The 27,266-nt window shown below is 45.8% G+C and overlaps 1 protein-coding gene across 1 annotated transcript in view; it reads right to left on the minus strand.

Moving 5' to 3' along the window:
• Positions 1-318: 318 nt before the first annotated feature.
• Positions 319-27,266, minus strand: part of LOC141100654 (5-hydroxytryptamine receptor 3A-like) — a 40,384-nt gene continuing 13,436 nt past the window's right edge. Inside the window, exons 3-6 of the mRNA XM_073589268.1 lie at positions 7,410-7,570; positions 4,998-5,208; positions 4,330-4,611; positions 319-715 (exon numbers count right to left, since the gene is read on the minus strand). Coding sequence (XP_073445369.1) covers positions 447-715; positions 4,330-4,611; positions 4,998-5,208; positions 7,410-7,570 — 923 coding nt within the window. The 3' untranslated portion in view covers positions 319-446. The remainder of the gene's footprint in view (positions 716-4,329; positions 4,612-4,997; positions 5,209-7,409; positions 7,571-27,266) is intronic.

The raw sequence follows: 27,266 nt of genomic DNA on the forward strand, positions 1-27,266 counted from the left end.
AAGTCTATGGGTGCATGGAAATCATCAGAATGCACTCGATTTCCACGGACTCACACAATGGAGAAGATGGAGAAAATGTGATCTCCAAATTCTCTTCACCCGTGCTATGATTCTCTGTTCCGGGAATATCAGATCACAGTAAGCTGACACATGAGCAAACTCAGATCAGAGTTTGATCTGAGCATCATTATCATAATCGATCCGATTCTCTAGAATGGGAGAATCTATGCTTGTGTGAACGAGTCTAAATCTGGGTCTATTTCTTATAGGTTCACTCACTAATAACCTATGATATCCTTTTTATTATATCTGCTCTGTTTACAACATCAAAGATTGCAGCGCAATTAAAATTGATTTGCACAATTTCTCTATTGATGAAAGATGAATAATTTCTTTAACAATTAACTTGTTTTATTTTAGCTCAATGCAAAGCTACCATCCCAAGTCTATATGTTGTACCAAACGCACCACACACTAATGATTATAATGGCATAGGATCCAATGAAAATCAAGTACAGACGATACAACAGTGAGTCCAGGATGTAGCCAACTTGAACCCACTCTTCTTCTTGTGCCCGCAGCTGCTTCCTATTCTCCAGCATTTCCCTCACCAGACGCAGGTCTTGACTGATAAGGGCGAGTTGTCTCTCTGCACCTGGACACAAGGCCTCTGGGGGAAGAAGCTCCAGGCCTGACGGTACAAACTCCTTTGTTTCTAAGAGAATATATATAACACATGATTTGTAATTAAGGGCAGTTTCACACGTCCAGATAATTCGGTACCGGAAAAACCGGTACCGGAGCTATCCGTGTCCGTGTGCCCGTGTGCATACGGAGGTCATCCGTGTGACATCCGTGTGCTATCAGTATGTCCGTGTGTACCATCCATATGCTGTCCGTGTGTCCGTGTCTGTGTTTTTGAAAAATTATTTTTAATGTTAACCCTTTGACTTTTAAAAACGCACACTGATCGCACACGGACAGCACACGGACGCCATCCATGTGCAGTACGTTTTTACACGGACCCATTGACTTGTATGGGTCTGTGTGATCCGTGCTGTTGCACAAAAACGGACATGTCAGCGTGTTTTGCCCACAGACACACGGTCCGTGAAAACCCGCTGACACCTGCATAGACACATTCATGAGACTGTGTCTACGTGTGTCAGTGTCTCCGGTACGTGAGAAAACTGTCACTACACGTACCGGAGACACTGACGTGTGAAACTGCCCTAAGACATAGCTTTATCGCTTTATTAAACTACACGCATGGAATTATTAAAATGGGGTAAACAAAACTATAAATGTTTTTTAATATGATTTATGGATGTAATTTGTCTATCAAATATGTATTCTAAAGTTAGCATCTTATTTACCGTGCGATCACTGGAGCTTTTTTATGTGGTGGAGAATTGTTAATAAATGTTCTTTATATTAGTAGACAGAACTTTTATACTAAGAAGTAAATGAATAGAAGTGTTTTATTGTCTCGTTAGCAGCTATGGTATACTGTATACAAGGCCAGTGATTAAGTTGAAATAAAAAACCAGGATGAAGACAATTTTATTTTGTTTAGTTATCCATTCAAAGTTCTATATTTTTGTAATATACAGTACTTCATTATCATATATTGCTTTGTTCTGTCTCAAAAATTATGCTGCAGTGCTGTTTCACATGGCCAGTTCATGCACCTTTAGAAGCTGCTAAGTTGGGTAGTCCACTATTCTCCCCCATGTCTAGTTATAAACAGCCATGACCCATCTCTATTTATAAACAGTGAATTGGGGAACTCTCAGGAAAGGAATTTCCTTACTAATTGTTTGTAAATAGAGAAGGGATCTTGGCTGAGCTGCAGTTGAAAGCAGCTTCTAAAGAAGCATGAATTGGCCATGTGAAACAGCACTACAGCACGGTTTGTTAAAGAAAAAGAAGCAAAATATGGTAATGAATTTGATTACAAATATCCATGACTTTGCGATGCTTGGAGGATATCTAAATAATAAAAAAAATGTTTAGCTACTCTTTAAATCCCTGCCTCTTCTTAGCCATAAAGATTTCTAACCAAAATGCAAAATGTTTGCTATATAATCAGATGTTCAAGCAGTAGGTACTTTCTTGGGTACCATTATACAGTTGTGGCCAAAAGTATTGACACCCCTGCAATTCTGTCAGATAATACTCAGTTTCTTCCTGAAAATGATTGCAAACACAAATTCTTTGGTATTATTATCTTCATTTCATTTGTCTTAAATGATAAAAACACAAAAGAGAATGAAGCAAAAAGCAAAACATTGATCATTTCACACAAAACTCCAAAAATGGGCCAGACAAAAGTATTGGCACCCTCAGCCTAATACTTGGTTGCACAACCTTTAGCCAAAATAACTGCAACCAACCGCTTCCGGTAACCATCAATGAGTTTCTTACAATGCTCTGCTTGAATTTTCGACCATTCTTCTTTGGCAAACTGCTCCAGGTCCCTGATATTTGAAGGGTGCCTTCTCCAAACTGCCATTTTTTGATCTCTCCACAGGTGTTCTATAAGATTCAGGTCTGGACTCATTGCTGGCCACCTTGGAAGTCTCCAGTGCTTTCTCTCAAACCATTTTCTAGTGCTTTTTGAAGTGTGTTTTGGGTCATTGTCCTGCTGGAAGACCCATGACCTCTGAGGGAGACCCAGCTTTCTCACACTGGGCCCTACATTATGCTGCAAAATTTGTTGGTAGTCTTCAGACTTCATAATGCCATGCACACGGTCAAGCAGTCCAGTGCCAGAGGCAGCAAAGCAACCCCAAAACATCAGGGAACCTCCGCCATGTTTGACTGTAGGGACCGTGTTCTTTTCTTTGAATACCTCTTTTTTTCTCCTGTAAACTCTATGCTGATGCCTTTGCCCAAAAAGCTCTACTTTTGTCTCATCTGACCAGAGAACATTCTTCCAAAACGTTTTAGGCTTTTTCAGGTAAGTTTTGGCAAACTCCAGCCTGGCTTTTTTATGTCTCGGGGTAAGAAGTGGGGTCTTCCTGGGTCTCCTACCATACAGTCCCTTTTCATTCAGATGCCAACGGATAGTACGGGTTGACACCGTTGTACCCTCGGACTGCAGGGCAGCTTGAACTTGTTTGGATGTTAGTCGAGGTTCTTTATCCAACATCCGCACAATCTTGCGTTGAAATCTCTTGTCAATTTTTCTTTTCCGTCCACATTTAGGGAGGTTAGCCACAGTGCCATGGGCTTTAAACTTCTTGATGACACTGCGCACGGTAGACACAGGAACATTCAGGTCTTTGGAGATGGACTTGTAGCCTTGAGATTGCTCATGCTTCCTCACAATTTGGTTTCTCAAGTCCTCAGACAGTTCTTTGGTCTTTTCTTTTCTCCATGCTCAATGTGGTACACACAAGGACACAGGACAGAGGTTGAGTCAACTTTAATCCATGTCAAGTGGCTGCAAGTGTGATTTAGTTATTGCCAACACCTGTTAGGTGCCACAGGTAAGTTACAGGTGCTGTTAATTACACAAATTAGAGAAGCATCACATGATTTTTCGAACAGTGCCAATACTTTTGTCCACCCTCTTTTTTATGTTTGGTGTGGAATTATATCCAATTTGGATTTAGGACAATTCTTTTTGTGTTTTTTCATTTAAGACAAATTAAATGAAGATAATAATACCAAAGAATTTGTGTTTGCAATCATTTTCAGGAAGAAACTGAGTATTATGTGACAGAATTGCAGGGGTGTCAATAATTTTGGCCACAACTGTACTTTAGGCTATGTGCACACGTAGTGAAAGGTGCTGCAGATTTTTGCGCGCGGATTTGGAAAAATACGCAGGTAAATCCACAGGTCAAAAGACCTGCGGTTTACCTGCAGATTAGCCTGCGGTTTCACACGTCTACAATGGAGAAGGTGTGAAACCGCTGTGGATTCCGCACATGCTGCAGATTGTAACCCGCAGCAAATCTGCGCGGAAAAATCGGCAGCATGTGCACAGCGTTTTTCATTTTACCATTGAAAACAATGGTACTATACAACACAGCTAAATCTGCTGCGGTTCCACAGAGCCAAAAACGCTGCGGATCCGCAGCAAAATCCGCAATGTGTGCACATAGCCTTACTTAGCGACACTTCTGTATTCAGGTGAGGCAGCCAGTTTTGCAAAATTAACAAAAAGAAGTGCTGGTATATTAGTTGACATATTTGAATTAAAGTCCCAAAAATGGATTGTAAATTGTGCTTCTTGTTGCCCATGATAACAAAATGATTGTAAAGCTACCATTCTGTCATATCATGTGAAGGTTACGTTTCTGGAAAAATGGATATTACCTGTGATGTCAGCTTTGTCATGAGAGGGGCTTGGTGGTGGCGGTCTTGATGCATCTTTGTTGATTGGAGGCACAGTATCATGATTATTGGAGGATGTGCTATCATGATTGACATTTGGATCACTGTAACATATCAGCTGGGCTAAAAAACACAGGGCAAATTTTCGGACCCAGAGGGGCATCGTGCCACTCTGCAGAGTCCCTCTATGTAGCACATGGGTGATTATTACCGTCTCCAATAAACTGAGTACAAGTAGCGCAAGGCAAACAGAGAAGTAAATACCTGTAGATGGTAAAATACGGTAAATAAACCATGCTATATATATCACATATGTATATAAGTCAAGCAAAAGTATAAGCATTGAAGTATCAGTCAATTAGTTACAAAGTACATAGAAACTGCTAATTTAGATCAATATCCTTCCTGCTGATATATTTGCTTAGATCAATATGCTTCCTCAGAAAAAGAATGTACCATGTGTGCATACATAGGAGATAGGAAAATGAGAGTGTGAGCTTCACGGGGACAGGGATATAAAGAGAATTGTAGAAACTGGCTTTACAACAGGTAAAGAAAAGCAGAAATGTAATACTTGTGGTGTCAACCAATAACACGAAGTCTACAAAGTGACTACCAGTATATCTGAAAAATTGTAAGAAGAGTCTTACCAATCAGAGGAGTCCCATTGGCTGTACTAGGGAGTAAGTCATTCATAATAAGTAGGAACACTGTGTATCCTAAGAGCAAGGTCATCTTGAAGGATGCACGGTCAGTGCTGTGTGGTGGAAGGAAGAAGCTCAGAATGTCAATCAGCATCAGGAAGGCACTAGGGATAATAAGATTCACCACATAGAGGACAGGACGACGTCTAATCACCACCTGCAAGAAATAGAAGGGAGCACAATCCGAATGTTAAAGTTTTGTTGATATTTAAAGGACAACGTTTATTAATAAAAAATATACATATCTTTTTCCCCCTGTAGCTTTTTTTTTACATCCCATTTGTATCTTATTCTGATGTAATCATCAGAGGATACGGAGTATTTTTTTAATTATTGCATTTTAGGGGGTTAAACGTCTGGTTTCACATTATTATTATACATTTTTATAGCGCCGTATGTTCAATGGCGCTTTACATGTGAAAAGGGGCAAATATGGACAAGTACAATAAACTTGAGCAATACAAGACACACAAGTACAGGAGGAGAGAGGACCCTGCCTGCAAGGGCTCACAGTCTACAGTTTCCATTATGGGAAAACATGGGCAATCATTTTGGACTCCACTGCAACCTTCTTCCTTGGTGATGAATGATAATAAATACTGTCCTGTAATCTAATGTGCCATTCATCTAGTTGTGTTGGTTGCCCATTTCCTGTTATTTATTTGTGCAATTTATCAGATTGCAAATACACAATACATCCAATTATTTGAATTATATGCAAATGAGGCTAAAGATCTATTTGTAGATCTGAAGCCACTATCACTCCAGCTCTATTTCCTGTCTGGTGCGGCCTCCTCCTGCTTGCCTGTCAGTGTCTTTGCCTGAAGTCACAGCATACAGCCTGTCAGGCAAGCAGAATGAAGTAGCACTGGGCAGGGAATAGAGCTGGAGTGACATAGGCTTCAGATCTACAAATAGTTCCTCAGCCTTATTTGCATATTATTTCAAATGCTGATTTTTAATAACTGAGGAACAGACAAGCAATGTAAAGGTTTTGCTGGACATGTTTTTGTAAGGCTGTGTGCCCATTTTGCATTTTTTAAGCGTTTTTGCCCCTTTTTTCCGCTGCGGAAGTGCTTAAAAAACGCTAACAAAACGCATTCCCATGCAATCCTATGGGATTCCGCAGTTGCTGTCCCAATGCTGCGGATTTTTCCGCTGTGGAATCACATAGCGGTAAAAGCCGCAGCATGTCCATTAATTTTGCAGAATCGCAGCGATTCCGCAGCCATAGGATTGCATTGAAACGCTCACTTTACGCATGTGGCTATGCCCACCACATCCATAAAGTGAGCGCTTCATATGCGGATGGTACCCAGAGTCTGGAAGAGAGCAGACTCTCCTCCATGCCCTGGGTACCATATTCCTGTTAAAAATAGAATTAAAATAAAAAATCGGGATATACTTACCCTCTGTCGGCCCCTGGAAGCCTCCCAACTCTCAGCCACGCTGCCAGCATCTTCCATTCCTAGGGATGCATTGCGCGAATCACCCCAGATGACGTCACGGTCGCGTGACCACTACGTCATCTGAGGTGATTCTCGCAATGCATCCCTGGGAACGGAGCTTGCCGGCAGCGTCGCTGAGGCCCAGGGGCCACCAGAAGGTAAGTGTATCCTTATTTTTTTTGTTATTTTTTACATTCTGTCTTTTACTATTGATGCTGCATAGGCAGCATCAGTAGTAAAAAGTTGGTCACATTTGTCAAGCGTTATGCTTGACAAGTTTTACCAACCCAAGCGCTGCTTCAAATCGCTTAGAAAGCGCTAGCATTCTGCAAGCTAAAAACGCTTGCAAAATGCTAGTGTTTTGCGGGAAAACACATGTGAATTCCGCATGCGTTTTAACTACGGCAGGGAGTTGCAGAAATGCTGCGGAAAATTCTGCAGCATTTCTGCAACGTGGGCACATAGCCTAAAAGCCACTTGAACATATAATTACTGTTGGGGGGTGAAATTATGCTGACAGATTTCTTTGACATCAGTAGAAAGAGAGAGAGGAGGTCACACTTCCCATCACCATTTTGACATACCATAAATGCATGAGATAGAAATGGCTTTTTAATATAGTATTTGAATCTTGCTGACCAAACAACCCCTGTAATATTTTATTTTTGGAAAATAGTTATGTATTTTTAAAAGAAGATAATCTGTTTGCATAGGCAGAAATTTAGGCACTGATGGACAAATAGAATAGAACACTGCAGCATATATACAGTTCTGTATGACCCAAGAAGTCACAGTGTTAAATTTAGCAGACAGGCAGGCTTTTTTGGAAGCCTGTAAACATTGTCATTTTTATATTCCAAGAACTCTTCCTTCTGTCTAAACAGTCATCTTGTTTAAAAAGCATGCTCACCCAGAATGTAATTATATCCCATTCATCAATGCCAAATTTCAGAATATCAGGGCCGCCTTCAATTCTAAGAAGCTCCCACTCTCCGCTTGTCTCCAAGTATTGTAGAGAGTTCTGAAGGATCTGTTCCACAGGAAGGGCCAAACCTAGGCGCACATCCCGTACTGCAAGATGAACAAAGAACACATTTGCATTGCATTACAATAAGATGGCCCTGTAACTATCTCTCAAGTACCGAGCTTGAATATAAAAACTGAAGCACTCATCCAAGCTTCTACATCGGGATGTTTCCTGTAATAAACATTATTTCTTAGCTTGTTGGTTATATTTATCTGTAAAACAGCAATAAAAATGACACCTGATTTGTAGTAATCCAATCAGCGTCGGACTGGAGTACCTTGGGCCCACCAGAGAAAAATCATTCTTGGGGCCCACCATCATACCTCGCAACTTTTGAAGAAGGGAAAGAGGGACAAAGACTGTGGCGCGCATAGCGTGCCGCAGCAAATTTTAGGCCGCGTCCCGAACACACCCATTTCACAACTAGTCACACCCATATCCATGCCCCAGCCACACCCATTTAGCACTGCTGATCACACTGGCTGGCACTGAGGACACAGTGGCTGGTACTGAGGAAAAGAAAGAAAGAAAGAACAGAGAGAGAGAAAAAAGATAACAGAAGAAAGAAAGAACAGAGAGCGAGAAAAAAGAAAAACAGAAAAGAAAGAACAGAGAGAAAAAAGAAAACAGAGAGAAAAAAGAAAGCAGAGAGAAAGAGAAATAAAAAGGAGAGAGAGATAAAGAAAGAAGAGCGAGAAAGAAAGAACAGACAGAGAGAACGAACAGAGAAAGAAAGATTAGAGAGGGAAAGAAAGAACAGAGAGAGAAAGTCTTAGTTACTCACCGGTTAACGGTATTTTTCGGAGTCCATGACAACACCACCTGAGAGAGGGGATCCGCCCTTCAGGAATAGGAAACCTACAGATACAAAAAGGGCGGCACCTCTCCCACGCATCAGTTGGATTACAGAGCACAAGAGGACATCCAAGGTTAATGGCATGATTTATGTACAATACTATCACTACTTAATTATTTATCACCAGTGGGTATATACAAGAGGAAGACGTGCACACCCAAATTAAACTAAAGGGAGGGAATATACGGGCGCTGTCATGGACGCCGAAAAATACCGTTAACCGGTGAGTAACTAAGACTTTATTCGGTCGTCCATGACAGCACCACCTGAGAGAATTACAGAGAGTAATAACTACTTTAGGGAGGGAGTACAGCCTGCAGCACCCTTATAACAAAAGAGAGGTCTGTGGAAGCACCCAAGTCTAGCCTATAATGACTATAATAGGTGCTCGGAGAGGACCAAGTAGCCGCCTTACATATCTAGTCAATGGAGACTTCTGATCTCTCGGCCCACGAGGTCGCCATGGCTCTGGTGGAATGCGCCCTCAGCTTCCCAGGTGCCGGTCTGCCTTTTGAGGTGTATGCTATTGAAATCGCTTCTCTAATCCACCTGGCTAGTGTATTTTTTGACACTCTAAGCCCTTTCCTAGGGCCTTGATGGGAGACAAACAGGGCATTATCTTTCTTCCAGGGATCGGTAACTGCAAGATATTCTATGAGACATCTCTTAACATCTAGGGTAAGTAGTTTCTCCTCCTTCTCGTTAGTTGGATTAGGGAGGAAGGATGGAAGGACTATTTCCTGTGTCCTGTGAAAGCTAGAAACTACCTTAGGTAAGTACGCTGGATCAGGTCTGAGTATTACCTTGAACTGTATATAAGGAGGACGCCTAGATAATGCCTGGATGTCGCTTACTCTACGCGCTGAGGTTAGAGCTACCAGGAAGGCTATTTTGAGGGACAGGTTTTTTATGGAAGCTGATGAGATGGGTTCAAATGGAGCTTCTGTCATAGCCATGAGGACTAGGTTCAAGTCCCACGGCATGAACCTATCCTTCACTATTGGCCTGGATCTACCTGCTGCCTTAATGAATCTACTGACCCAGTAATTACCCGCGATGTTGCAGCTAAAGAGGGCCCCCAAGGCTGATACTTGTATTTTAAGGGTACTAGTGGAACGCCCCATGTCCAGACCTTTCTATAGAAACGCTAAGATTTGATTTATAGGCGCTGAACCCCCAGCGATTATCCCAGAGTTCTGAAGGAATTTCTTCCAAATTCTGACATAAATTTTGGTAGTAATGGTTTTCCTACTTTTAAGTAGGGTGCTAATCAGGTTTGGGGAGAAGCCTTTATCTTTTAGCAGTGTCCGTTCAAACTACACGCCGTCATATGTAGTCCAGCCACCTGAGGATGGAAGACTGGGCCCTGGGATAGGAGATCCGGGATGTCCGGAAGAACCCAAGGATCGGACACCGACATGGTCCTGAGGCATGAGAACCATGCCCTCCTGGGCCAAAATGGAGCGATAACTATAACCCTTGCTCTGTCTCTCCTGATTTTCCTCATCACCAGGGGTAGTAGCGATAGGGGAGGGAAGGCGTAGGCTAGTCTGAAGTCCCACTTTATCAGAAAGGCATCTACCGCCAGGGGGTTCTCTCTGGAATTAAGGGAGCAGAATTGTCTTAATTTTCTGTTTTCCATGGTGGCGAAGAGATCTACCTCTGGTTGTCCCCACTTTTGTACAATCAGGTCGAAGATGGAGGTTTTTAGGGACCATTCTCCTTGCTTTAGCAGATTGCAGCTTAAGAAGTCTGCTGTGATGTTTTCTTTCCCTTTTATATGTAGAGCTGTTAAAGATAGAAAATGTTGCTCTGCTAGCCGAAACAACCATTCTGCCACATTCATCAGGGGTTTGGAACGAGTCCCACCTTGGTAGTTGATATAAGCCACGGTGACCTGATTGTCGGAGAACACTCGCACATGATGGCCCTGTAGATACACAAGTAGCTTCTTAGCTGCCTGCTCTACTGATGTCAACTCTTTCAGGTTAGATGACATTTCTATCTGATGATGCTCACATAGGCCCTGGACCAGGATCTCACCCATATGAGCCCCCCAACCGGAAGGGCTAGCATCCGTGGTGACTATGCGGGATATGTCATACTCCCAGGGAACCCCTCTGGATAAATTATCCTTGTCTAGCCACCACTCTAGGGACTCCCTTGTGTTTTGGGACAAGGTTAGCTGGCCCTCTAAGTAACCCCCAAGGATTCTTCGATGCACTAAAACCTCGCCCTGTAGTGTTCTTGCATGAAACTGGGCCCACTGGACCGCCGGGATACAGGACGAAAGAGAACCCAGAAGGGACATGGCTTTCCTGAGGGACATGGTAGGGTTATTGGAAGCATTCAGAACCTGACAATGTAGGCGAACAAGCTTCTCCGGAGACAGACGGCATTCCCGTTTCTCAGAATCCAGGATCAGGCCCAAGAATTGTTGGACTCTCATCGGCTGTAACCGAGATTTTTTGATGTTAAGCAGCCATCCTAACCACTCTAGGGCAGACATTGCCCTTTGTAGCTGTTCCAAACAATGTTTCGCCGTTTTCCCTACAATCAGGAAGTCATCTAAGTAGGGGACTACTAGAATGTCTGATTCACGTAGATGGGCCATAACTTCCGCTAGCACTTTAGTAAACACACAGGGAACGACTGCCACCCCAAAGGGGAGGGCCGCATATTGGAAATGTTGAACTGACCCATCTAACTGAACCGCCACTCTGAGGAAACGCTAATGAGCTGCATGAATGGGTATATGGTAGTAGGCATCTTTTAAATCTAACACCACCATAAAGCAATTTTGAAACAGCAATTTTATTGTTGAATTAATTGTCTCCATCTTAAACGGACGTATGACCAGGAATTCGTTGAGGGACTTAAGATTTATTATAGTCCTAAAGGAGCGGTCTGGCTTGCGGACCAGGAACAGAGGGGAGTAGAAACCTTTCCCCCTTTCTCCCTCTGGAACCATAGTTAGGACCTTGTTGCGGCAAAGATCATGCACTTCGGCCTCCAGGGCAGCTTGTTCTGATGTGGAAGACCTGAGTGGGGTGACCTTAAATCGATCTTGGGGAACCCGGGCCAATTCTAGTCGTAGACCCGCAGCTATCACCCCCAGTATCCAGTTACTACTAGAAATCATGGACCAGGCTAGGTAGAAGGCAGCTAGTCTCCCCCCTACCGGAGCAACTAGTCATTGGGGCGGCTTTTTAGTGTCACGTGCTGGACCTTCCTGGCGCCCCCCTACTCCGAACATGAATCGTGTACTTTTCCTTCTTTTGTCATCCCATCTGCCCTGATCCCTGGACGGCCTTCTACAGAAATATCCTTTCCTGGTAAAGGGACGTCTATAAGAAGGGTTCGGCAGACTGGGGAACTTCTTTTTATCATCCCCGGCTTTCTCTAAAAGTTCATCCAGGACCGGGCCAAACAGATATTCCCCCTCACACGGAATGGAGCAGAGTCGTGACCTGGCCTGGATATCTCCTGGCCAGCATTTTAACCAGAGAGCCCTTTGAGCTGCGTTGGATAAACCCGCGGTCCTAGCCGCCATCCTCGCAGAGTCTGCCGAAGCATCAGCCAAAAAAGCAGCAGCACTTTGGATGATCGGTAGAGTTTTTCGAATGGATGCTCTTGAGGCTCCGTCCTTCAGCTGGGAATCCAGTTGATCCAGCCAGACCATCATGGATCTGGCCGTACATGTGGCAGCTATCTCTGGTCTTAGAGCACCTGCTGACATCTCCCATGTTCCCTTTAGAAAAGAATCCGCCTTTTTATCCAGCGGGTCTTTTAAGGAGGCCATGTCGTTGAAAGGTATGGAGGATTTTTTGGAGACTTGGGCTACTGCCGCGTCCAGCTTAGGGGCCTTATCCCATCTGCTTACCACTGGGTCATCAAAAGGGTACCTCCGCTTGAAGGCAGGTGGCAAGGAGCCCCTTTTTTCAGGTCTTTTCCATTCCCTATTTATCAGGCTCTGGACTTTGTCATTTAATGGAAAGGCCCTGCGCTTTCTGGGATCTAGACCCCCGAACATCATGTCTTGTGCCGAAAGTTCTGGCTTTGCGTCTGCTACACCCATGGTGGACCTTATAGCTTTAACTAGCCTATCCATTTGGTCTAAGAGGAAGCAGAATCGGCTAGAGTCTTCCTCCGAAGAAGACGAAGTGGAGGCCGGGGAATCTGAGGATTCATCATTCCTAGGGGTGGCCGAGGACTCCGAACCCGAGAAACTAATTTCTCTCCTCCTAGAAGAATCCCCTTTAGATAGGGCCTTCATCTCTGTCCTGATTATCTCCCTCAGGCTTTTGGTGAAGTCCGGCGTTTCTTCCGCTACCTGTATGGACGGGGGAGAGTGTGAGGGCCTGTCAATCTACCCCTGGGCCAACGTCCCCTTTCAACCCCTACCGTTTGTCGCACGCATGGCTTACACAGCTTTTTAGGGTGGCCATCTGGTAAGGGGCAACTACAGAGGGCACATTCCCTGTGCTTCTGTTTTCCCGTAGTTTTCCTCCCCTGCGAAAAAACATAAGGGAACACTTCATCAGGGTACATTCACGGAGATCTCTTACCCATGCAGATGAGGCAGGTACCGGATCATGGAGGGAGGCAGGAGGGTCCTTTAGTCTGGAGGAACTGCGGCTCTGTCCGCTCGTTCGTCTCTGTTTCTTCTGCTGACCACTCACATGAGGCTTCACCGTGGCCTGTTTCTGTGGGCACTCCTGCACCTCATCCTGCTGCTCTATGGGGGCTTCTGTCGTATCCATTGCTGGGCCTTCAGAAGCACCCCAGCAGTCACCTCCTGCCTTATAAGGCCTTCCGGTGTCCTGGTCAGCAGGGTTCTGGCCACGGCACCTCCCACCCGGGATCCCCCCGTGACCCCCCCCCGCTCATGTTCCGGCCCCCCCTCCCCGCCCTGGGCGCCGCGCGCCACCCCGGACAGTCGCGCACACCGGAAAGCCGGCCGACACCCGACTTCCGGTTTTGGCGTTCCCAGCCCCGCCCCTTCCGCCGCTCGTCTGAGACCGCGGGAGCGCGCGGAAAGGAGCTGGCACGGCGCCCCCGGCTCAGACATGCCCGCAGCCCTGCGCCCGCCGACCGGGCGCAACCGCCGGCCCGGACTGAAAGGGAGACCGGACCCCGGGGGGAGCGCACCAGGAGGGGCCCGGGGCATACATACCTCCTGGTGCCAGCACTCTGGAGGCGGCTGACCACCGAACCCTCTGCTCCACCTGCTCCAACCACTGCCGTGGCGACCTACTCGGCCCCACCGTGGCGCTTCCAGGGACCCCGAGCTTAACCGAGGTAGGAGATCCCCCCCGCTACCTGGGTCGGTCAGCCAGCCTGGGAATCCCTCGACGACTCCATGACGGACGATCTGAAGGAAGTCCCGTCGTCTAGGAACAGGAAACCAACTGATGCGTGGGAGAGGTGCCGCCCTTTTTGTATCTGTAGGTTTCCTGTTCCTGAAAGGCGGATCCCCTCTCTCAGGTGGTGCTGTCATGGACGACCAAATAAAGAAAGATTAGAGAGGGAAAGAATGAACAGAGAGAGAGAAAGATTAGAAAGAGAAAGAAAGAGCAGAGAGAGAGAAAGAAACAGAGAGAGAGAAAGAAAGAAATATTCTATAAAGATACTATAGCAGCCCACCTCCCATTGTAGTGCCCACCTGAGCCTCCCGATGCAGGACATATCATGATCCGCTCACATTGCCGACATCCCCGATTCCAAGGCGATCCCGCTGTCCGTGCTGTCAGAGGAGGACACCGGTGATGGATCTGAAGCATTCCCTGAAGTACCTCCATGGTTCCATCACAATCTCCTCCTGAAATTACCTCATTTGCGGTCAGCTTCCAGCACGTCACTTCCGATGGAATGTCACACCTCCTACACACGCGGCTCCGCTCCGTACACCTCCTACACACGCGGCTCCGCTCCGTACACCTCCTTCACATGAGGCTCCGCTCCGTACACCTCCTACACATGAGGCACCGCTCCATACACCTCCTACACACGAGGCTCCACTCCATACACCTCCTAAACACGCGGCTCCGCTCCGTACACCTCGTAAACGCACAGCTGTGCTACATCCACACATAAACTTCCCCTCATCCAGTGTGCCTGCTGATGTGGTGTACTGGACTGGCTCCCCCATACACAGTGACGGACAGACATGGGGGCCCCCATACACAGTGAAGGACAGACACGGGGGCCCCATACACAGTTACGGAGGGACACGGGGCCCCTTTACAAAGTGATGGATGGACACGGGACCCCCATACACAGTGACGGACGGATACGGGCCCCCATACACAGTGATGGACGAACACGGGGCCCCAATACACAGTGATGGACAGACACGGGGGCCCCCATACACATTGATGGATGGGGACGAACACGGGACCCCCATACACAGTGACGGACGGACACGGGACCCCCATATACAGTAACGGACAGACACTGGCCCCCATATACAGTAATGGACAGACACTGGCCCCCCATAGGCAGATATACACACACATACACATTTGCTTAACACTCACCCAGAAAAAAATGTATTGCACTTTATCAGCAGCCCAGCTGCCCAAACCGAGAGAGAGCTGAAGCCAGCACTTCCAGGGAGCATGTCACCACACAGCTGGCATTTCACAGGTGAGGACAGCAGAGGAGGAGAGCACAGCGTGCTGACACCGTCCACTGCTCCTGATTCCAGAGACAGTGGGAGAGTCGCTGTGGTCAGGGACCAGGGTGGGGGGCTTGAAGCAAGGTATGTGGGCGCGCCTGCATTAACTCTTCGGACACGCTTTTAAAGGGCCCGCGGCCCCATGCTTTTAAGGGAGCCACGCTTTTAAAGGGCCCCCACGACGGTGCAACCTATTGTCTCTCACATTGGGGCCCACCACAGCGCATTTAACTGGTATCCTGCCAGGCCAGACCGACCCTGGCAGGACTAATGAAGGAGGCAGGAGCTGGGGCTGGGGGCAGGGCCTACAGGACGATTCTCCGGTGTCCCGGTGCCTCAGTCTGATGCTGAATCCAATGTTCCTGTGGCCAGAAAAAAAGCTTGCAAGCAACATGCAAATTAGCTTTATAGTGCATTGGGTGTATCAAAACACATGTACATTGACACCTCCCCACTGCATTTCTACGTTAATCTGCATGAGGCTTCAAAGCTTGTTTTCTTATTTCAGGTACACCAGATTACTTGTCACGCTGTGTTGGTCTTTGGTAAGGAATGGGGGCCTCAAACTGTCCCTGGAACAGGGACCCTAACTATCCTTGTCCCGGGGGTACTCTTGAAGGTAGAGAGGACCAAGTCTCCTCTGACCTTGCTATGCTCCTGTTAAACCCTGATCTGTCCCCTCCCCAACCCCATGAGGCATGAGACAGAAATGAAATGTAAACCAGACATAACAGGGGTAACAGAAAACCTCTATCTTTCTACTGCTCTGTGAGACTTTTGTTTCCTCCTACAAAATGTCTCTTAAGATTTTTGGTGATGGCTGCAAGAGCTTGTATTCCACTGTTATGAAAGACAGCTAACCCACCTGAACCGTCCCTCTGGGTCAATGATATAATGTACATGGAGGACTTGACGGCTTCTCTCTACAGTAGATATGAGGTCTTCTATAAAACATGGTACTATTGGATGGATTTGAAGCACTCCAGTGAATATGGTAGCCTTGTGCAACTCAGACTTAAATGTCATTTGGGTTTTTGTTCGAATGGATGCCTGGATTGGCTTGGCTCTCTCCATCCTCTCATTCACCCCTCCCTTTTTTTTCCCCTTACTTCACACTTTCATTTCTCCCCCTGTCTACTCATCTCTTTTTGTCTGTGTCTTCATGTTTGAAGTTCTACTGTCTTCGCTATCCTTCTCTTTCCTATGTCAATATCAAAATGTGGATTCTTGTTCACGTTACAGATGTTTTGAAAAATATGTCTAATCTATAACTTTATCTATAAAGCTCTGGTAAAAGTTAAGAGACCACTTTCAAATGTTCAGTTTGTCTGATTTTTCTCTTTATAGGTATATTTTTGAGTAAAGTGTAAATTGTTCTTTTAGTCTACAAACTTCTGACAACATGTCTCCGAATTTTCAAGCAATAAATTTTGTATATTTTTTCTGACACAGAAAAATGGTCAAAATTTTTTAAAAAACCCAGTGCTTTCAGACCACAAATAATGCAAAGAAAACAAGTTAATAATCATTTAGAAACAACAATACTAACATTTTAAGTCAGGAAGAGTTCAGAAATCAATATTTTGTGGAATAACGATGAATTTTAAAATCAGCTGTCATGCGTCTGGGCATGCTTTCCACCAGTCTTTCACACTGCTTCAGGTGCAAAAATTTAAGCAGTTCTTCTTTGTTTAATGGCTTATGGCTATCCATCATCCTCTTGATTACATTCCAGAGGTTTTCAATGGGGTTCAGGTCTGGAGAATGGGCTCCCCATGACAGGGTTTTGATGTGGTGGTCTCTTAATTTTTGCCAGAGTTGTATATATGCTGTGTTTTTGTTTAGTTCCTAAATAAAAAAAAAAAAACACCTCTATCATACGTGCAAAAGCACTAACCAACAATAGGAGGATAGGGACAAGACGAATAAACTAAATAGTAACATGGATCAGGAGATAAACACACATACTGCAGCAAACCACAGAACAGTTCTACAACAATTCTTCTCCGACCACTTAGCTTTAGCACCCGACACAGGATGACGAATATTTCACCAGCAGGGACAAGAATGTATGACCAGTTTTTATAGGAAGAGGTAATGACGACAGCTGAAATGGAGCTGCATGTTTCTAACCAGCATAGAATTTAATATGGGACACAAATTGCACAATCTCTAAAGAAGATCTACGATTCAGTACCTGACGTGAACGTCTAACTCCAGGTCTTCCAGGGGGACATGACACCCTCGTGACATTACTACAAACAGATATAATTTTTATTGCTGTAGTAGGAACTAAACAGCTATACTACTAGTTTTAGTAGTAAAATCTTTGTGATAGGTTCATTTTATTTTAAGAAGCCCACATGTTAGAGAGCTATCAGCCAACGGCTCTCTCTTCCTGACTCCTCTGTAGGGGAGTGGGTCCAGGAAGGAGGACCAACCTTGTTTCTGGGCCGGAACTAAGAGGGCTGTCACCCATGTTCCCGGGGGTATGATTGCAGGCCAGGACCGACCTTTGACCAGGCAAACAGGGGGCGGGTCCACTATAAAACGAGCAGGTAAACAAGGGAGATTGGGAGGGAAGAGAGACGAGACACAGGAGGGAGGAGCCGAGCGGACCTCTCTCCTCAGACGTGCGTCAGCACTTCCAAGCGAGAAGAGACAGCACCTGACCTGACCGAGCAGAGGGCCCCAACTGCGTGCCGGAGCAGAAGCCTCTCCCCGAGCCGCTACAGCATTCGGGCCCTTGTGCACCCTCAGGTGCGGCAGCCCCCGTGCATTAGGCGGCTCTTCTCCTCGGGCAGTCCGCCTGCCACCATCGACCCCGTCATCGGGACTTGCGGCCGCCTCTGCTCCTCTCCACACCGTGGCTGCGGGTTCCACATCGGGACCCGCAGCCGCCTCTGCTCCTCTCCACACCATGGCTGCGGCCTCCACATCAGGACCTGTGGCCGCTTCTGCTACGCTCCCCACTGCGGAAGGCCCAGCGTTAGGAGGGCTACACGGGGCCCGTGTACACCCCGCAATATCGGAGCGCAAGGACTTCCAGACACTCCAGCAACGCTTTCTCGACTGGACACGTCGACTGAGGCGCCGCCAGGACATCCCGCATACACCAGCTCTGCAGGACGTCAGAGACCGATAAGTGACTCTCCGTTGTTCGTTCCCCCGTTCTATCCCCCAAGGGTCCTTAGTTGCCCTGTCCGTGGCCGCATAACGGTCACTTCTCGCCCCGTATTGTTTATTCTGTGTGAGATTATGTATTTGTGTTTTACTTCCCTGCATGGAAAACTCGTTGTCAGCTTTAACCTACAGTCATGGCCAAAAGTATTGACACCCCTGCAATTCTGTCAGATAATATTCAGTTTCTTCCTGAAAATGATTGCAAACACAAATTCTTTGGTATTATTATCTTCATTTAATTTGTCTTAAATGAAAAAACGCAAAAGAGAATGAAGCAAAACATTGATCATTTCACACAAAACCCAAAAATGGGCCGGACAAAAGTATTGGCACCCTCAGCCTAATACTTGGTTGCACAACCTTTAGCCAAAATAACTGCGACCAACCGCTTCCGGTAACCATCAATGAGTTTCTTACAATGCTCTGCTGGAATTTTAGACCATTCTTCTTTGGCAAACTACTCCAGGTCCCTGATATCTGAAGGGTGCCTTCTCCAAACTGCCATTTTTAGATCTCTCCACAGGTGTTCTATGGGATTCAGGTCTGGACTCATTGCTGGCCACCTTAGAAGTCTCCAGTGCTTTCTCTCAAACCATTTTCTAGTGCTTTTTGAAGTGTGTTTTGGGTTATTGTCCTGCTGGAAGACCCATGACCTCTGAGGTAGACCCAGCTTTCTCACACTGGGCCCTAAATTATGCTGCAAAATTTGTTGGTAGTCTTCTGACTTCATAATGCCATGCACACGGTCAAGCAGTCCAGTGCCAGAGGCAGCAAAGCAACCCCAAAACATCAGGGAACCTCCGCCATGTTTGACTGTAGGGACCATGTACTTTTCTTTGAATGCCTCTTTTTTCTCCTGTAAATTCTATGTTGATGCTTTTGCCCTAAAAGCTCTACTTTTGTCTCATCTGACCAAAGAACATTCTTCCAAAATGTTTTAGGCTTTTTTAGGTAAGTTTTGGCAAACTCCAGCCTGGCTTTTTTATGTCTCGGGGTAAGAAGTGGAGTCTTCCTGGGTCTCCTACCGTACAGTCCCTTTTCATTCAGATGCCGACGGATAGTACGGGTTGACACCGTTGTACCCTCGGACTGCAGGGCAGCTTGAACTTGTTTGGATGTTAGTGGAGGTTCTTTATCCAACATCCGCACAATCTTGCGTTGAAATCTCTTGTCAATTTTTCATTTCCGGCCACATCTAGGGAGGTTAGCCACAGTGCCATGGGCTTTAAACTTCTTGATGACACTGCGCACAGTAGACACAGGAACATTCAGGTCTTTGGAGATGGACTTGTAGCCTTGAGATTGCTCATGCTTCCTCACAATTTGGTTTCTCAAGTCCTCAGACAGTTCTTTGGTCTTCTTTCTTTTCTCCATGCTCAATGTGGTACACACAAGGACACAAGACAGAGGTTGAGTCAACTTTAATCCATGTCAACTGGCTGCAAGTGTGATTTAGTTATTGCCAACACCTGTTAGGTGCCACAGGTAAGTTATAGGTGCTGTTAATTACACAAATTAGAGAAGCATCACATGATTTTTCGAACAGTGCCAATACTTTTGTCCACCCTCTTTGTTATGTTTGGTGTGGAATTATATCCAATTTGGCTTTAGGACAATTCTTTTTGTGTTTTTTTATTTAAGACAAATTAAATGAAGATAATAATACCAAAGAATTTGTGTTTGCAATCATTTTCAGGAAGAAACTGAGTATTATCTGACAGAATTGCAGGGGTGTCAATACTTTTGGCCATGACTGTATATTTCTATATATAAAACTTGGGTTTAACCCTTGCTCTGCCTCCTGCTCATCACTGCTTTCTGCGTACCTGCTAGTTACCATACCTCCATAGACATGAATTTCCAGTTCACATAAGTGTGCATGTGCTCTGAATGGAGAGGAGGAGCTACCAGCAACACCTCAGAGGAGGTTAATCTCCAGCTGAAATAAATTACTCAGGAAAGCCAAAGAATTGAGCCAGATCATGAGATGGTATATGTGCAGTGTGTAGGAGGTTTTGATGTTGCAGATTTTTTTGCAGCATTTTTACATCAATTAACAAAATTAGGTTGCTTTCATTTTTTTTCATTTGCATTTTTATCATGGTTTTTCTACTGCTGTTTTTGGATCTTTTTGATTTATTGCCACCAATTCATCATCCCATTTGCACGTGTTTATTTTCTAGCTATGTGTGTTTTGCATTTTTTACTTTGTTTTCACCTAATTAATTATTCTATTTGTACTGTATATTTTTTAAGTCTATTTTATATGTGCTCACCTGTTTTCTTTATTTTTTTGTTTTCTACTTTGTGACAGAAGTTTTGTGATTTCAGATACTTTTGACAGATTATCTATGTGCGACATTTCAAAAAGTTACATTTGTCGTAAATCCACTTCGGTATTCCCAGAAATTTTCTTCACGTCAAGAAAAAAAGTCCTTTTTTTGCTGCTCTTTGCTCAAAAAGTTGCAGAAAAATAGTTAATGACCATTTTTTACTTTGTGCAAAATTTATGAAGGGAGTTTGCCAATTTGATGAACTTGGCACAACAAACATCACCAAATAGACAAAAAAGAAAAATGACTTAAAAAAATGCAAATGATGAATCTGGGCCTTCATGTTTTAAATAAATCTTTGCTTTGGAAATGTCTTGTTATTTTGATTTAATAAAACTCTATCGATAAAATCATGTAAACATGTGGTTAAAATTGTTGGTACCTATCATTTAATGACAGAAAAACCACAATGGTCACAGAAATAAATTGAATCTGACATAAGTAATATAAAAAATCTATGAAACTGAACAAATGAAAGTCAGACATTGCTATTCAACCATGCTTCCACAGAATAAAAATAAAAAATAAAACTCATGAAATAGGCCTGGACAGAAATGATGGTACCCTTAACCTAATATTTTGTTCCACAACCTTTTGAGGCAATCTCTGCAATCAAACCATTCCTGTAACTGTCAATGAGACTTCTGCACCTCTCGACAGGTATTTTGGCCCACTCATCAAGAGCAAACTGCTCCAGTTGTCTCGTGTTTGAAGGTTACCTTTTCCAGATGGCATGTTTCAGCTCTTTCCAAAGATTCTCAATATGATTTAGGTCAGGGCTCAATAGAAGGTCACTTCAGAGTAGTCAAATGTTTTCCTCTTAGCCATTCTTGGGTGTTTTTTTTTTTTAACTCTTTTTATTGACATTTTTTATTGAAAGATTCCACAAATTAATACAACAAGCATATAACAATGGAGTTTAGAATTCGGATCAATATATAATTACCATCCAAAGTAGATATGGAAGAATACTTTTAATAATAGAATAAACAAGCAATAGAAATAAAGTATAACATTTCTACCAAGCATTGCACCATCAAACCAACAGGTTCTCTATCAGAGTTTGAGTTTGTGTTTATTCAGATTATAATAGACACTTATTCTTTAGATCACTCATAACATCACTTTCATACACTGAAGAAGGTATGCTTCAGGGGTTATACCGCAAAATTGATGAGGTTATAGCATCAGGGGCCAGATGTGTCAAGGGTGAGTCACACCATCTTTCCCAAATCCTGTGAAATTTCTGGGGGCACCCTCTATGCCTATATAATATATTTTCATTTGGAATCACATAATTCACTAACTTTTTCCACTGCCGAATTGAAGGAGATTTGCCCCCAATCCATCTCAATGATTCTTGGGTGTTTTTAGCTGTGTGTTTTGGGTCATTATCCTGTTGCAAGACCCATGACCTGTGACTTAGACAAAGCTTTCTGACACTGGGCAGCACATTTCTCTCTAGAATCCCTTGATAGTCTTGAGCTTTCATTGTACCCTGCACAGATTCTAGACACCCTGTGCCAGATGCAGCAAAGCAGTAACAGAACATAACAGAGCCTCCTCCATGTTTCACAGTAGGGACAGTGACCTTTTCTTGATATGCTTCATTTTTCCATCTGTGAACAAAGAGCTGATGTGTGTTATGATTAGGTAACCGAGGAGGATAGCAGGGGAATAGACTAGGCAACCAGATAACCAGAGAGGTTGGTAACTTAGCGGATTGCAGACCCCTTAACTAACAACACAGCTAGAATTAGCCATGGGACGTACCTACGATGCCCTATACGCCTCGGCACAGCCAAAGAATTAACTAAGCCTAAAGAGAGAAAAGGGAAAGCTAAACTACCCTGGAGTAGAACCCCAAAGGAATAGATAGCCCCCACACATATATTGCCGGTGAGACAAGATGAAGCACAAAACAAAAGGCAGAAAATAGAGTAAGCAAATGATGGGGCGCAAACTGTCTACATAGAACAGGACAGGAAAGGATACTGTCTGCAATCACGCAAAAAAACCCTAAGAAAAAATCCAACACATCTGATATGCAAAAATACTGAGGCCACATGACCTCTCCCCCACTAAATCAGAACTCTGGTGTGAACTGGACGCAAAACAAAAGATACTGATATAACAGGGGATTAGAAATACTGAAAAGACTGACATGAGTTGTGACATATGGAACAGAGTCCAGCACAGGTCCCAGCAGGGAATAAGGCTGAGCTCACACCAGCAAAGAAGAAATCAGAGGAAAGCAAAAAATGGATCAAATGCAAAAAGATTCAAGCAGACAAATAACTTATCTGAAAGATGCAGGACAAAGCAGGAGGCAAGCAGACTTCCAAAATGCTCAGGAAGAAAACCACATCACCAGCAACAACTGAGGGAAGGTTGCTCACTTAAATCTCTCCAGTCTGTAACACCTGACCTCCAATCATCCTCCTCAGGTGATTGACTTCTGTCAGCCAGACCAGCTCCATTACCAGCAGCAACCACCAGAGGGAGCCCGAACTCAGAAGCCAGGTCAAAAGTGTTCACAACAGATATGCCTTGCCAAAAAGTTCCATTTTTGTCTCATCTGTCCATACGACATTCTCCCAGAAGCATTGTGGCTTGTCAACATGTAGTTTGACACATTCCAGTCTGGCTTTTAATGATTTTTTTTCAACAATGGTGCCCTCCTTGGTCGTCTCCCATGAAGTCCACTTTGGCTCATACAAGGACGGATGGTGCGATCTGACAATGATGTTCCTGGAGCTTGACGTTCACCTTTAATCTGTTTAGAAGTTTTCCTGGGCTCTTTTATTGTCATTCATATTATGTGTCTCTTTGATTTGTCATCAATTTTCCTCCTGCGGCCACATCCAGGGAGGTTGGCTACAGTCCCATGGATCTTATAATTTCTGAATAATATGTGCAACTGTAGTCACAGGAACATCAAGCTGCTTTGAGATGGTCTTATAACTTTTACCTTTAACATGTTTGTCTATAATTTTCTTTCTAATCTCCTGAGACAACTCTTTCCTTCACTTCCTCTGGTCCATGTTGAGTATGATACACACCATGCACAATGAGTATCTGTAGCCCTATATACAGGCCCACTCACTGATTACAAGATTGAAGACACCTGTGATGCTAATTTGTGGACATGCCTTGATTTAACTTGTCCCTTTTGTCACATTATTTTCAGGGGTACCATCCTTTCTGTCCATGCCTATTTCATGATTTTTTTTGAAAGCATGGTTGAAAACCAATGTGTGACTTTCATTTGTTCATGTTCATAGACCTTTGATTTATTATTACTTTTGTCAGATTCAAGTTATTTCTGTCACCATTGTGAGTTTTTCTGTCATTAAACGAGGGGTACCAACAATTTTGACAACATGTGTATGAATTATATGAATTTTTAATGCTTTTCCATGGCGAAAAATACACTAGTTGTAACAACCCTGCTGGCATCACTGCATGGCCTCCCATCCCCCGCACACCAACTTACTTTCTGCTTCAAGCCATGCTGTGAGTTCTGTCTGTTACCAGCCCTGAGCTCCATGTGCTATGCCTCTTGTTTTCCTGCTTGATCTCCATGTTTCCTGACTGTGTGTATAGGGGGACGGCGCCTGAACTCTCTGGTTCTTATGCAGTCAGGGTGCACCTGGCTAATGGGTCCTGACCAATTACCTAGAGCCCTGGACTATTTAACCCTGCCACAGCCACTAAAACATGGCCTGTGCAATGTGTATACTCAGTTAGCATCTTGCTGCTGAGGAAGCCAGGCCCTGTTCTGTGTATCTCTTTCTCTGTAGGAATACTATTTGTCTCGCTTTGTACCTTGTCCGCCTGCCAGGAGACAGAATATCCTGGTCCCCGAGTCTTGTTTCCAGTGCGTTGTCTGTTCTCTGTCTGCCTGCCAGGAGGCAGAATATCCTTGTCCTTGTGTCTCTGTCTGAACTCAGTCTTACCTCTGTCTATCTGTCTCCTTGTCTGTGGTTCCTTCTCTGCCGTGTCTTTCCTTGTGTCCTCCCTATCTGTGTGTCTGCACGGCTCCCTAGCCGCTCTGTCTGCACGGCTCCCTTGCCGCTCTGTCTGCACGGCTCCCTAGCCGCTCTGTCTGCACGGCTCCCTAGCCGCTCTGTCTGCACGGCTCCCTAGCCGCTCTGCCTGCACGGCTCCCTAGCCGCTCTGCCTGCACGACTCCCTAGCCGCTCTGCCTGCTCGGCTCCTTAGCCGCTCTGCCTGCTCGGCTCCTTAGCCGCTCTGCCTTTTCGGCTCCTTAGCCGCTCTGCCTGCTCCGCACTCCTGCGGCTCTGCTTACTCCGCACTCCTGCAGCCCTGCCTACTCCGCACTCCTGCGGCCCTGCCTACTCCGCACTCCTGCGGCCCTGCCTACTCCGCACTCCAGCGGCTCTGCCTACTCCGCACTCCTGCGGCTCTGCCTACTCCGCACTTCTGCGGCTCTGCCTACCTGCACCTCCTGTGTGAACAGGTCCAAACCTGTTCCTTCATATTCCACTCCTTCCTGCCTATATCCATACCTGCACCTCTTGTGTGAACAGGTCCAAACCTGTTCCTTCATACTCCACTCCTTCCTGCCTATATCCATACCTGCACCTCTTGTGTGAACAGGTCCTAACCTGTTCCTTCATATTCCACTCCTTCCTGCCTATATCCATACCTGCACCTCCTGTGTGAACAGGTCCAAACCTGTTCTCTCATATACCGTGCCCGCTTGCCCAGTGTCTCCAAGCCGTGCCGTGCCCGCTTGCCCAGTGTCTCCAAGCCGTGCCCGCTTGCCCAGTGTCTCCAAGCCGTGCCCGCTTGCCCAGTGTCTCCAAGCCGTGCCCGCTTGCCCAGTGTCTCCAAGCCGTGCCCACTTGCCCAGTGTCTCCAAGCCGTGCCTGCCTGCCAGTGTACCAAGCCGTGCCCGCTTGCCCAGTGTCTCAGCCTGCCTGTTAGTCACACCTGTCCAGGTGACTTGTCCCCGAGTGGGATCAGCAGCCACAGCCAGACACCACCCTGGAGTGGCACCCGACAGCTACCTGCCGCACAAGCCTGACCTCACCATCAGAGGCTCCAGTGAAGACCGAGGTAGCTGTCGTAGTCACGCTCCTTCCAGGGTAGTCTGGTTTGTGGCACAGTGGGGCCACAACCCCCCGGCTCGCGCCATTCAGCCAAGGTGCGAGCGTGACAGTTTGCACAGGCCATGGTCCCGGCTGAGTCCCATGTCCTTCCGCTAACAGAGCGTCATGAACCTGTGTTCCGCCAGTATGAGCAACCAGAGGAATTTGTTCCGTCCTGCGTGGTTCCGATTGTGGAGACCTCTGAACCAATCATCATCTCCAATGCCCTCTACAATCAGCTCCTGGCCTATGAAGAGCACGACCCAGCAGACCCGCCCAGGTTCTATGGGAATCCTACTGAGTGCCAAGGGTTCCTGAAAAAGTGCCTGCACCAGATCCTGCAGAATGCAGCCTGGTTCCCCTCTGACCGGTTCAAGGTGGGATACATCATGTCCTACCTAGCAGGAGATGCTCTGATATGGATTACTCCCCTCTGGGAAGCAGGGGATCCTATCGTCATGAACCTAGGGGCCTTCCTGGTGGCCTTCCGTAAAGTCTTTGATGTGCCTCGTCCAGCTGCTCCTGAAAAGTCTTCCCCTCCAAGCTTCCAGAGACAGACCAGACAAGAGGAACCTGTGGGTAAAACATCTCAACCACCTATGACCGTCCAGCCATCATCTGTTCCCAAGTCTGCCGATGCGACCTATCGTGCAGGATCCAAGAGGTCTAAAAAGAAGAAGCGGGCCAAGTTGCAGCCAGAGTCTGGCCTCTGCCCTGTGAAGTCTGTACTCCAGAACCCTGGGCCAGTAGGGGAGGCTGTCCCAGGCGAGAGTCCTCCCTCTCCATTAAAGCCTATGACTGTTTCGTTGCCTTCTGGGAGGTTTGGGGTGTTCGAGCCACCAGCCATACAGAGTCAGTGTGTGATCTCCATTCTTCAGCTCCAGAACCCGGCGTGGGCATTATCTAAAGGTGGCCGAGCCCTCTTTGAGAACAGTCGAGTCCTGCAAGGACAACTACAGCTCCAGGTCGGAGCTTTGTATACAAAGAAGTTCGTCTTCCATTGGCTGTCTGGTATTCCCATGGGTCATTCTGAACCAGAGATCCTGATGCCCATTTATGTTTGGAGACCCAGCAAGGCACCACACTTGAAACAACCAAGTGACAAGAGGTGTCTGGTTCCCGTGCGTCGCATTCAGTCAGCAAAGTCGTCTTCTTCACCTGGTTTGCTAGTCACCGAGTCAAGGTGTGAGGATGCCTCTGAAGAGGGGGAGGCGATCTCAGTCTCCTCACACATCCCCAGTGACTATACCAGTGTTCTGCTCCCAAGAGCACTGCTGCCTCTTGATTGTATTCCTCAGGATAAAGTGCTGAATATGGATCCTGAGTGTATGCCTTCAGCCCCCTGTGGCCTAGGGGTGAAGGTCCCGAGACAGAGCTTCACTAATCCTCTAACCAGGAAGATGTGGTCCAGTTTTTTCAGGGTAACAGGCTGAAATGGCTCCCTATATGTATGCCTCCAGCTTCCATATGGCAGGTGGATGAAGAGGTTGGAACAATGACCTACGTAACTCCGTTTCTCACCCTCCTGGAGGAGGTCAAATTTTCTTTTGATAACGGGCTGAAATTGGACTT

The sequence above is a fragment of the Dendrobates tinctorius genome, unplaced genomic scaffold (assembly GCF_039654945.1).
Source record: "Dendrobates tinctorius isolate UK_male_01 unplaced genomic scaffold, ASM3965494v1 ptg000107l, whole genome shotgun sequence".
Lineage (NCBI taxonomy): Eukaryota > Metazoa > Chordata > Amphibia > Anura > Dendrobatidae > Dendrobates > Dendrobates tinctorius.